This window comes from Bidens hawaiensis, unplaced genomic scaffold (genome assembly GCF_021521415.1).
Source record: "Bidens hawaiensis isolate Kalapana, Puna unplaced genomic scaffold, B.hawaiensis_p1.1 tig00017033_1, whole genome shotgun sequence".
Classification (NCBI taxonomy): domain Eukaryota; kingdom Viridiplantae; phylum Streptophyta; class Magnoliopsida; order Asterales; family Asteraceae; genus Bidens; species Bidens hawaiensis.
In genome coordinates, this window is record NW_027492575.1 from 249,105 (window position 1) to 261,224 (window position 12,120).

General features: G+C 44.6%; 1 protein-coding gene across 1 annotated transcript; it reads right to left on the bottom strand.

Moving 5' to 3' along the window:
* Positions 1-222: 222 nt before the first annotated feature.
* On the bottom strand, positions 223-1,017 carry LOC143552765 (NDR1/HIN1-like protein 10). The gene has a single exon (XM_077042907.1). It carries the CDS (start codon positions 1,015-1,017, stop codon positions 223-225), a length of 795 nt encoding a protein of 264 aa, XP_076899022.1.
* Positions 1,018-12,120: the final 11,103 nt, after the last annotated feature.

Below are 12,120 nucleotides of genomic sequence, written 5' to 3' on the forward strand. Positions count from 1 at the left end.
ATATTTCTTAGGTGAAAAAAACACACTCAATCAAATGAAAACAATTACAATAATTTCAGTATCATCACCAACGAGTAACGAAAAATTACATTTCCTTCAATCCTTCTTCTATCATCCTCTTATCTAATCTCATCAAATCATCATCAAGTCAATAATATTAATAACAAAAAAAAAAAAAAAAACAAAACAAATTAACCGTGTAACGAACTAACTAACAAACCCCTAACTCGAAAACGTCCATTTCCAAATCTTAACCCGCAGGTCAACATTACACTTGGCATCATTAACCGAAGCCGCCACCGTCGCATTCCTTCCCCCTTTCGGGACCAAGCTACGAATCCCATCACATTCGATCCGAATCCCAACTTTCTTACTTCTAAACGACTCAATCTTCACTTGGGTTTTCGTATCCAAATAAATCTTCAACCTCACTCCACCTTTCTTCAGATCCGATCTAACCCGATTCACAACACTCGACTCCAGTAACACATTCGCCCCGTTTAATCCAGCCCGAACCACCGTAATATTATTCGGGTCACTAACAAACGAATTCGCCACCGACCCGTTTCCGATCTGGGTATCCTGGGTTTGTAACAGTAACGAGACTGTGATCGGATCGTAGAAGAACGTGACACGTTTGTTGGGGTTTCTGGTGGACAAAGTGAGGTTAAGGTTTGACGTGAGGTGTGTGGTGCCATCGGAGTTTGTGGTGAGGTTGAACTGAGATGTTTTGAGTGATGTGATGGAGAATGTGGGACGGTGGGGCCGGTAGAGGAGGTAGAGGATGCAGCCGGCAATGGTGGCGATGAGTAAGAGGAGGATTATTATTAATATTGTCCAGAAGCAGCAGAGGCAGAAGTAGTTGCGGCGGCGGTTGCGGCGGTAGATGTTGGGGTTTGGACGGTATGGGTAGCGGTTGTAGGGGTTGGATTTGGTGGTGGGTGGTGGTGGTTTTACGGCGGCGGCGGTGGCGGTGGTGGTGGTGGTGGTGGCGGTGGGTTTTGTGGTGTCTGCCATGGGTTATGAAATCAAGGTGAGTAGAGGTGGGTTAAGTAGTTGAAAAAAGTGATTAATTAGTCAGAAAGTGCAAATCTAAAGGTGACAGGTGTAATTATTATTTTAATCATGGATCGTTTTTTATTTTTTTTATGGGAGGTATTGATTTAAAATTATAAATCATTATACATATTCTTTCCTTTTGAATAACGTTTACTCAATTACTCTTCAATTTTTCACCAATATGTGGACACTATGTCATTCGATATTAGTTTTTTCTAATGGCGTTGGAATTATCTAATTGAAACTTCATCTTTAAGTATCATATATTAGGGGAAGCAGACAGTTTACGAATAACTAACCGAACATAATTTTATGTTTGTGCTTGTTCATTAAGGAAATGAACTTGTTTGTAAACTGTGACGAACACATATAAGCACAAACAATGATTTAATAGATTCGGCTAAACGAAAATTGTCAGTGGCAACAGTTCTGTCTGGTTACCAAGTTTGTGTTCGTGTTTTTTTTAATATTCATATTTATATGTTGATTTTACATATAAATTAGTAACATAATGCATATCTATTTTTGGATTGTAAGTTAACATTTTTGTTTAAATGTATATGATAAGATTATAAAAGTCATTAAAGAGTATTAATAATCTTTAATGAACGAACATAAACAAACGTTAATGAATATGGACGAATACATTATCACACGTTTATTGAACGAACAAGGCATGTGTTCATGTTTATTCATTTAGTTTATCGAACGTGCTTCATGCCGAACCATTCATGAACGGTTCGCCAAAAATTTGTTTTGTTTACAACCTTAATCATGATAAAGTTTTAGACACTTTGGAGATCTGCTACAACTAATAATCATCATTCAAGCAATCGTTACTTCTTGAAAGTATTTCCATATCCCGTAAAGCTTTGAGGATATATACAAGTGTCAAAGTGGTCCTCCCTATATATGACCCTATAGTGTGTACATACAACTAGTAGGATTTGGCTGATAATGACGATATCAAGAGGTCATATTCTACATCATTTATCATACCATCCACTTTAGATAATTGACAATTTGACTAGTTAAAAGAGTTTATATGATAGTAGAAATCAAGTCTTTCTTCTAGAGTTCTAGTATCAACAAGCATATATTTATCTGTCTTTAGAGATAGTACATAGATGCTTACAAGTATATCCGGAAGACCCTTAATTCTCTTTAAAAATAAAATATTGTATTTTATTTTCATGAACCTATTTGATAGTACTATAACCATTCTTTTTGAATTATCTTCTAAACACCAATCCCTTTAGGTTATGTCTTGTAAACTTCACTAATGCATTATTGTACTAACACATCTTCAATCACCTTTTATCAACTTGTAAAATCTATCTTCATGTCAAATTCGGGATAAAAAAAAAGCTTTGGCATGTCACTACTCATCTTTTATTAGAGCAAAGTCAACCCCCTATAGCACTAAATGCCTATAAAGTTTTCTAAATTTAAAAAATTAACAAACAACATGAAACTGATAAAAAAAGGGGTCAATTTTGGCGGTGTTTTAGGTAGCGATGTGGTCAATAATGTAGGAATGATGCTCAATTTAACAACCTGAGATACAACGAGGCCAGTGTCATTAATAATTTAATATGATTAAAGAGGATCCTACTTTTTGGCTAAATATTACATCTTTTTGTAGTCAGGTTAGATGAATCTGTACAATGGGCGTAGCTAGGTGGACAACCATAGGTAGGAACTGCCGAACTGGTTCTGGATTTTATCAACAAAGTCAAGGACCGTGCTGGATAACTAGATCTGGGTATGGTTGAGTCTTTAACCGAGTTTTGACCGGTTTTACTGTGTTTTTATTGGGTGTTAACTGGGTCGGGTAAAAAAACGTAAAAGATTAATATGAAAACTTAAGCAAGTCATCAAACCCCGAAATTAGTAAAGGGAGAAAAAAGAAAAAGGCTAGTTAAAAGATAGTTAAGTAAGCAATTTTTTTAGTAAAAACATGAATAAATTAAGCATTTTATTAATTATTAATAATATATATATATTAAGTGTGGGTCCGCCCTTGATATGCGTACACAACAAAGCTTGTCATTGTTTAGAGACCTGAAGAAACACTAACCGGACCCCGGGCAGATTACGGGTAACCTGGGGATTAGATAGATGTTTCCCACGAGGGGTTAGACCCGGCAAAGATGGTTCTTCTAATAACCTGCAAAACAGACCGTGAGCTCGTCACTGAGAAGGGGGGGGGTTCCTCCTTGTGACCACCCTCCGGCGTGAGAATCAGACTAGATTGCTCTTTAAATATAAATGTATATTAAGAGATTGCTAGAGCAGATATCAGGTGTAATATGATGATAATATGATAAGATGAGATGATCATACCATTTGGGGTATTTATAGCCGAAGGTAGGTTTCCAAGGAGGTGTAGCCGGCTGAATAGTATTCCTGTTCTACCAACTGTGGCCTACGCACGTGCCCTGCTGGTAGTTGGTGGGTAGGCAGCGGCTGACAGTGACCAGGCCTGCTGTGTACTATTCCTTTTCCACCAACTGCAGGCTATGCACGTGGTATGACAGGAGTTGGTGAGTAGGCAGCGGCTAATAGTGACATACAGTACAAGAGCATGCTGCTCGCCATACTGTTGTCAATAAGATGTCGTATCTTTAGTCAGATCTTTTGCCCATACCTCGTCAGGTACAGTACAGAAGATCTTCCCGTATCGTACGGACTGGCTTTTGGGCGGGAGTATTCCCCCTCCCGCCTATGTGCGGGATTGTTCCCGGCTTTGCTCATTCCTTCAGGTGACACTGAATGAGAGCTAAGTGCCTTGTGCGTGTAGCCTTGCTGCGCGGGTGGCCTTCCCTGATGGCTTGTATCCGCAGCTGCGGGAACAGGCAGAGTACTTCACCATTGGGAGGCATTTCCTACGGGAACAGCTTGCGTACTGCGCGTAAGGACGTCACGTCTCTGAGCATGGTGGGTCCTGCGTATCCAGTTGGTTTCTGCGCAGACGTCTCTTTTGAAGGTGAGTCTTGCGGGTCCAACTGGGCTCTGCTGGGACCTACCTCTTCAAGTCCCCCCAGTCCAATGTTCTTCTCATGAATGTTTAATAAAGTGAGGTGAACTTTTGGACTTAAGCAAAGGGTTTTGAAAAGGGGTTTTTTAAGGTTTTCCATGGGGATTCTTCCCGCGGAAGTCCTTGTCACTTGCAGAAATTCCCGACTTTCCTGCTTGATCCTTGGGTATGATGCGGGTAGGTCTGTAACCTCCTCGCAAGTCAGGAGCGTTGAGTCCCACTTGTGTGGATTCTCCATGAGGTTTTGGTAGTTTTGAACATAGTGATCAATTATGTTAAAACCACCAATTCCGTCCTGGAGCTTCAAACAATGTAGTTCTCGACATTCCCGCTATGCGGGGATGTTATTTCCGTTTCCGCAAGCATTGCCCAGAAGATCCTTGGTTTCAATTTCCTGCGGAGCGCTAGGTATGTGAAGGGTTTTGCCTTAACACTGTACCCGCGCTCGTCTTACGGTTACTTTACTTCCAAGGTATTCCTGGCGTCAATTCCCTGCGGGTGCTAGGTATGTGAAGGGTTTTGCCTTAACACTGTACCCGTACCCGTCTTATGGTTACTTGGTTGCCAAGGTAAGGGGTATTTTCCCGCTTACTTTTGAATCTTTTTGAATTTTTTTTTTTTTTTTTTGAAATTCGAAGAGTTGGTGAAAGGATAAGAACAGTCCAAACCTCTGAAACGTCGTGCGACGGTTTCTTCTGACTGTGTCAGGACGTGCAGGAAGTTATGGTGACGTGACAGTACATGGTCATTCCAGACGCTTTTTCAGGCGCGTGGGCGCGATTTTTCGGGCGCGTGGCCGCGAAATTAATGGTACGCGTCCTTTCAACAGCTGTTGCCAGCTTGCTTTTTGCCACGTGCCATAGTTTCATTGCACCTTCGATTTCTCTCTCTTCCGCATTAAATTCATCGCATTAATTGCGATTAGTATATAAAGGGGGAGAGGGTTCTTTGTAATCCACACTTTCACTTTTCTCTTCATCTTCAAAACGATTTCCGGCGAATACTCACCTTTTCAGGCAAGCATTCTCTTGAAATCGTTTTTTTCTTTCATCTGCAAGATGTCTTCTCGTGATCTCGAATCTACAGCCCAGGAGGCTGGGGTGTTTGCCGATGACAAGAGTACTGCTGGCGAGTGCCAGTGTGCTCTGCCTGTCGATCTGTATCAGTACATCGTCAGGAAGTTCATGCTCGAGTCTCTCGAGCCTGAGTTTCCTGAACCCCATCAGACGGTGTATGATGCCCCCAGAGGCAAGATCGGGGTATATAATGCATTCTTTGTCTATGGGAATCTTAGGTTCCCGTTGACAGAGTTTGTGTACCGTGTCCTGGAGAGGCACGGCGTGCACCTGACCGAGGTGCATCCGATGGCGATCGCCAAGATTCGCCACTTCGAGTGGGTGTGCCGGATTCTGGGCATTGAGCCCTATGTCGACCGCCTGATGACCTTCTACACTTGGAGGTGCATCCAGGGGTGGTATACCCTGATAACCCGGATTAAGGGTTTGAAGAGTTGCGCAACCGAGCGCAGTCTTCGCTCGTGGAAGCGGGAGTTTTTCTACATCTCCGCTCGGGCCATCCCCCTTGCCATGAAATTCAAGAATGGGCAAGCACTTCCCAGCCTTCACGCCTCCAACTACCAGGAGGCGGAATGGTTTGTGAAGATATCCCGAGTCCAATCTCCGGTTTACCGGTTTGCGGAGTCCGGGATGGTGATGCTGGGGATGAGCCGGGTGTGGAAGGATGCGGATGCGCAAAAGATCCCAATCGTCCTTGAATACGGTTCGAACTCTGTTCCTTACGGTATGCTCTGTTTCTTTTTGTTAATTTAGAATCTCTTCTAACTTCTTTCCTGTTTATTTCAGAGGGGAACGACTTGCAGTCGCTCATGTACCCGCGGGAGGCTGACAGTCCCGCTCGGATGGGTACTCGCGCTCTAGACGAGAACGAGTTGCCCATCCTAGAACAAACGGCGGATCGGTTCGTGGAGGTCTACCCGCTAGGCCACGAGATCCTGAGCGCCAGGCGGCTAGGTAAGGCGCTATTCAACCCTCGACCCCTCAATGTTGAAACCTCTGCTGGAATTCCTCCAATCGTATGTTCTGATGAGGAATCCGCAGATGGTCCTCCGTTGGTGCGGAAGAAGAAGGCTGCCGGCGGGAAGGGGAAGGAGAAGGTGGCCTCCACTGCCGATCCGGTGCCTCGGTCTGATTCGGAGACCGAGAGCGAAGAGGTGGCGGGGAATCCCGGTGGTGATAAGACCACCGCTCCGGAGGCTGCGACAACTGTCACCTCCGGAGAGCCCAGGATGACAATGGTGAGCGGCGTGAAGAGGCCGGCTCCATCGGGTTCATCCCCGCCTGTCCGTACATTTAGGCTCAAGAAAACCCGTAGATGGAACATCCGCCGGGGAACAACCCTTCGCACGCCTGTGGAGTGCGTGGACTGGGCTCGTCACGCAGCTCCCAGTGGTGCGTTGGGGGAAGCCATGGCTAGCTACCAGGAGGGTAGGCTAACCAATAAGCTTCGGGTTCTCCTGGCCCGGATGCAGCCGCGTGTCGAGCTGCTTTGTCGTGAAAACGACAAGTTAAAAGCAGCTCGCATCCAAGAAGTAGCTCAGGCGCGGGCTGTCCGGGAGGAGAACTTAAGGCTTACCGCAGTGGCTGCGGAAAAGGAGAAGGCCTTCAAAGCCCTCGAGGTTGAAGTTCAGGCCCGGCTCGAGGCCCGTTCCAAGGCTGCCCAAGCTGTTAATGAACAGCTTCGGCTGGCTACGGAAACCGCACGGAACGCAACCGAGAGGGCCACCAAGGCTGAAGCTGTTGCTGAGCCTCTACGCGTGGAGAATGAGGAGCTTAAGGCCAAATTAGAGGCTCTCCAGCAGGCTCATGATGCCTTGGCGATGGAAGACGCCAAAAAGCTCCAGGAGATCTTGGACCAGAGGGGGGTGCTTGACCATACTGAGCGGAAGCTAAAGGGCGTCGAAGAGGCTGCGGCTAAAGAAGTGTTGCTTGCCAACCTCAATAAAAGTGAAGCCGAACGCGCCCGTAACGAAGCTCAAGCTGCCATCCAAGAAGCTCTGGTTGCCAAGGAATGGCTTCTTCGAGAAGCGTTGTCTCAGGTAAGCTTTTCATGTCTTTACGCTTTTCTTTGTAAATAGAAAAGGTTCTGATACTTGTATATTTTCTTTTTTGTAGGTTGTGCATCGGGTTTTCACGGAGACGTCTTATGACGATGCTATGAGCGCAGCCCTCAACGCTTCTCACGAGGATGGGGAAAAGGCCGGCTTCCTGCTTGGTCTAGGGTTCGTTGAGAAAGGCATCCCGCCTTCCAACTTCCCTTTGTATAATGTTGATACTGAAGCTGTTTACGACCAAGCAGTGAATCAGTATGCCGCCTTCCCGCATCCGGTGGTGGAGAAGGTGAACCAAGTTGCTACTGCTGATGATGGGCTAGCTATCCTTAAAGCTTTCCTTGAACCGTCACGTTCTACTGATGGTGCGGGTCCAAGTGGAAGTGGCCCTGAAGCTTGATCCTGAAGATCCCTTCCCACTGCTAGGATAGATTTAGCTTGTATAGATTTATATTCTTGTAGGCGGGTAGTTACCCGGCCATTCTTGTAATATTATGAAATATAAATCTTTGTGCGGGTAAGACCGCTACTTTCACTGGATTCCTTGCTTTATAAACGTTATATGACTTGCATACTTTAGTTTAAATTAGCAATTTTCCAAGTGTTTAGAATAAGTTAACCTTTGAACGTGGTAGATAATAGGTTGAAGTTTTGCTTCCTCTTTCGTGATTGTGCGGGTAGGACCGTCACTTGCACTTAGTAGGATGGCTAAACTTTACCTACATCTGACCTGCGTGGAGGTTTTCCTCATCTTTTTTGAAATTTCTAAGTGTTTAGGATAAGTTAACCTTTGAACGTGGTAGATAATAGGTTGAAGTTTTGCTTCCTCTTTCGTGATTGTGCGGGTAGGACCGTCACTTGCACTTAGTAGGATGGCTAAACTTTACCTACATCTGACCTGCGTGTAGGTTTTCCTCATCCTTTTGTTAGAAATTCTGTTTTAAATAAGTTTTCCGTTCGACGCGCGGTTGTCAATAGGTTCGGTTTCCTCTCATGACTTGTGCGGTTAGGACCAGCACTTTCATTTAGTTGACCAAAGTTTACCTATGACTGACCTGCGTGAAGGTTTGCCGTTTTTTGGGTTTATGCGGGTTTTGCTGCCTTCCCCACTCAACGACTTTCCACGTAATTATGCGGTGAAAACCGGCATCAGTGTTGAATTAACCGTTCGACGCGCGGTTGTTAATAGGTTAGTGTTCAGTTTCCTCTATCATGATTCATGCGGATAGACCGGCACTTTCATTTAGTGGGATGACTGAACTTTACCCTTAACTGACCTGCGTGAAAGTTTCCGTTTTTTGGGTTTATGCGGGTTTTGCCGCCTTCCCCACGCAACGACTTTCACACATGTATGCGGTGAAGACCGGCATATCCGTGTGGAAAGTTTAAAAGTATAAATGTAAAATTATCATCGTCGATGTTTTAAGGAGAATCATTTCCATTAGAAGTGGCTCTGGGCCTTTTCTTTACAAATTTGGAATTGATCTACATGCAAACTGTGTAATTGAGCTCCCTTCCACGTTGGGATGGGAGTGCCATCGAGCCGATATGCACCTGGTTCGGGATCTCGTTCTTTACGCAGCATGTAGTCTCCACATTGAAGCTGCAATTTTATTCGTGTTTTCCCCAGCTGGGGTTCTACACGCATCAGCCTGCTCAGCGTTCATTGCGCCACGAGGTGCGCAAGCGTCCCATATCTGAAAAATGCTTCGACCATGTCCTTTACGTCTATGCATTCTTCAGTGTTGTGGCCTTTTGTCCTGTGAAAATCACAGTATTTGCTCCGATCAGCATTGTGACGATGTCGGATTATTGGAGCCTTTGGCCATGGGAGCTCCTCAGTGGCGAATATCTCGGTGACGCTTTTGGTGAGTGGCGTCCATCTGGAGTTCTGGTTTGACTGTACGTTATCCCTTCCGCCTAACCGATGTTGCAAGCCGGATGAGGTGTCAAAGTTTACCCTTGACTGCCAAATGCCTAGCTTCCGCTTTTTGTTTAATCGGGCGGTAAGGACGTTGTCTTCTCTTGTTTTCTTGGTGTAGAGGTTTGTGCTCTGTGGGAGATCTCTACCCAGTTGCTTCTCCGTTTCCGCAAAGCGTTTTGCTGCTGTCATGATGGCGTCCCATGTGGATGGCATGCCATCTTTACCCGTTAAGGTGCGGATGAGCTCTGGGTCGTTCGCGCCCTGGATGAAGGCAGCGCGAACAAGATCTTCGCTGATATTACCCAGACTTAGCTTCTTTGAGTTAAGCGAGTGATGAAGTCTAGCAAAGATTCATCTTCCTCTCTAATGCATTTGAGGATTGTCCATTGCTCTTCGGTATACTTTCGTTGTTGGCTGAAGTGTTGGCTAAACTTCTGTTGGAAGTCTGCCCAGTCGTAGATGTGGTTGACCGGTAGACGATCGAACCACGCTCTAGCTGGCCCAACAAGCGTCATTTGGAACATGTAACACCACGTAGGTTCCGTCCAATTGCTGACGGTTGCCCCCGCTATGAATCTGTTCAAATGATCATCCGGGTCAGATATACCATCATATGTGCCTATGTTGGACATTTGTTTGGCACTTTTTGGGGCAATTGCTTCCGCAATGTCCCTTGCAAATTTGGACGTTCCCGCATTTGCAACAGTTGGTCTAAATGTTTTGGAGAAGTCACGTGGGCTTCCACCTGTGTTTTTTGGTTTGAAGGCTTCTCCAAAACGCCTTCTCGGTTGGTAGTCCGTTTCTTTACGCTTCCCTTTTGCCCTATGGCGAGGGTTCGCGTCGGTGTCGGATTCCTCCGAGTCATCGTCCAAGTATTCTTCGAATTCGTCAGCCTGTTGGACGGAACGCAATCGTTCGTCCAACTCAGCTTGGAATTCCTTCTGACGTGCCTCCGCCCATGCCTTAACTTCATCGAGTGTTTGGCGGGGGAGTCTTGTTCGTTTTTCTAACTGGGTATCGGTGAATCCCAGTGAGCGATTATTTACTGCACTTGCCCCAGCTTGGGTAACTGGGATAGTGTTCGTAAAATTTACTTCACTTGCTCCGGCTTGAGTAACCGGGGTAGTGTTTGTAAAAACTGTGTAGCCGGTATTTCCCCCAGTAGCTGGGGTTGTGGTTACCGGAGTTTCTTTAACCATCTTTCCAGAAGTTTGAAAAAACTGAAGAAATGAAGTTCTAGCTTTTATTCACGGATGGCGCCAATGAAGAAACACTAACCGGACCCCGGGCAGATTACGGGTAACCTGGGGGTTAGATAGATGTTTCCCACGAGGGGTTAGACCCGGCAAAGATGGTTCTTCTGATAACCTGTAAAACAGACCGTGAGCTCGTCACTGAGAAGGGGGGGGGGGGTTCCTCCTTGTGACCACCCTCCGGCGTGAGAATCAGACTAGATTGCTCTTTAAATATAAATGTATATTAAGAGATTGCTAGAGCAGATATCAGGTGTAATATGATGATAATATGATAAGATGAGATGATCATACCATTTGGGGTATTTATAGCCGAAGGTAGGTTTCCAAGGAGGTGTGGCCGGCTGAATAGTATTCCTGTTCTACCAACTGTGGCCTACGCACGTGCCCTGCTGGTAGTTGGTGGGTAGGCAGCGGCTGACAGTGACCAGGCCTGCTGTGTACTATTCCTTTTCCACCAACTGCCGGCTATGCACGTGGTATGACAGGAGTTGGTGAGTAGGCAGCGGCTAATAGTGACATACAGTACAAGAGCATGCTGCTCGCCATACTGTTGTCAATAAGCTGTCGTATCTTTAGTCAGATCTTTTGCCCATACCTCGTCAGGTACAGTACAGAAGATCTTCCCGTATCGTACGGACTGGCTTTTGGGCGGGAGTATTCCCCCTCCCGCCTATGTGCGGGATTGTTCCCGGCTTTGCTCATTCCTTCAGGTGACACTGAATGAGAGCTAAGTGCCTTGTGCGTGTAGCCTTGCTGCGCGGGTGGCCTTCCCTGATGGCTTGTATCCGCAGCTGCGGGAACAGGCAGAGTACTTCACCATTGGGAGGCATTTCCTACGGGAACAGCTTGCGTACTGCGCGTAAGGACGTCACGTCTCTGAGCATGGTGGGTCCTGCGTATCCAGTTGGTTTCTGCGCAGACGTCTCTTTTGAAGGTGAGTCTTGCGGGTCCAACTGGGCTCTGCTGGGACCTACCTCTTCAAGACCCTTCTTAAAAGGTTTGATCTAATGTAATTGACATGTTGACTTTTAATGCGCTTATAAAAAATGCACATAAACTAACTACAACGCACCAACCATGAGAGAAAATAAAACAAATGACAAATCGACTCTCTTTAATTTAATCTTCAAAATCTGTTAAAATAACACGTCGAGCATAATTTATTATGTGATAATTAGTGCTTCAAAATTATTTAAAATTCAAAAAATTTATAGGGTTTTTTTCACGTGACATGATTAAACTTTAAAATAACTAGAGATAAACCTATACACTATTAGGTCACTAGAGGGAAGAACCGACCTTAGTGTCATAATAACACTAGCTTATACGCTATTATTAAGCTATTTAAGAAGGTGTTTGGGATTCTTTATGAAAATTTCTTATAACTTATCAATAAGTTAATAAGTTATAAAATTATAACTTATTAACTTATCACACTCACACTAAAAGCAAACCTAAAAACACCTTATTACTTTTCAATAAATTAATAAGTTATAAGTATGCTAAAATAAGCAATCCAAAACACCCCCAATATTGAAAATTAAGGCACAATATATTGCCTTATCTTGCATTTTCCTTAATATGTTAACAGTTTCATAATTTTTTTTTATTTTTATTTTTTGAAAATGTGGCATTTCAATAAAAGGGTTGATAATGTTTTAAGCCCTTAAAACTTTTATTCATACAAAATCTACTTTCTTATTATTTTGTATGG

Excerpts from the sequence above, each read along its gene's own strand:
- LOC143552765 (XM_077042907.1), bottom strand. The coding sequence starts at position 1,017 with ATGGCAGACACCACAAAACCCACCGCCACCACCACCACCACCACCGCC.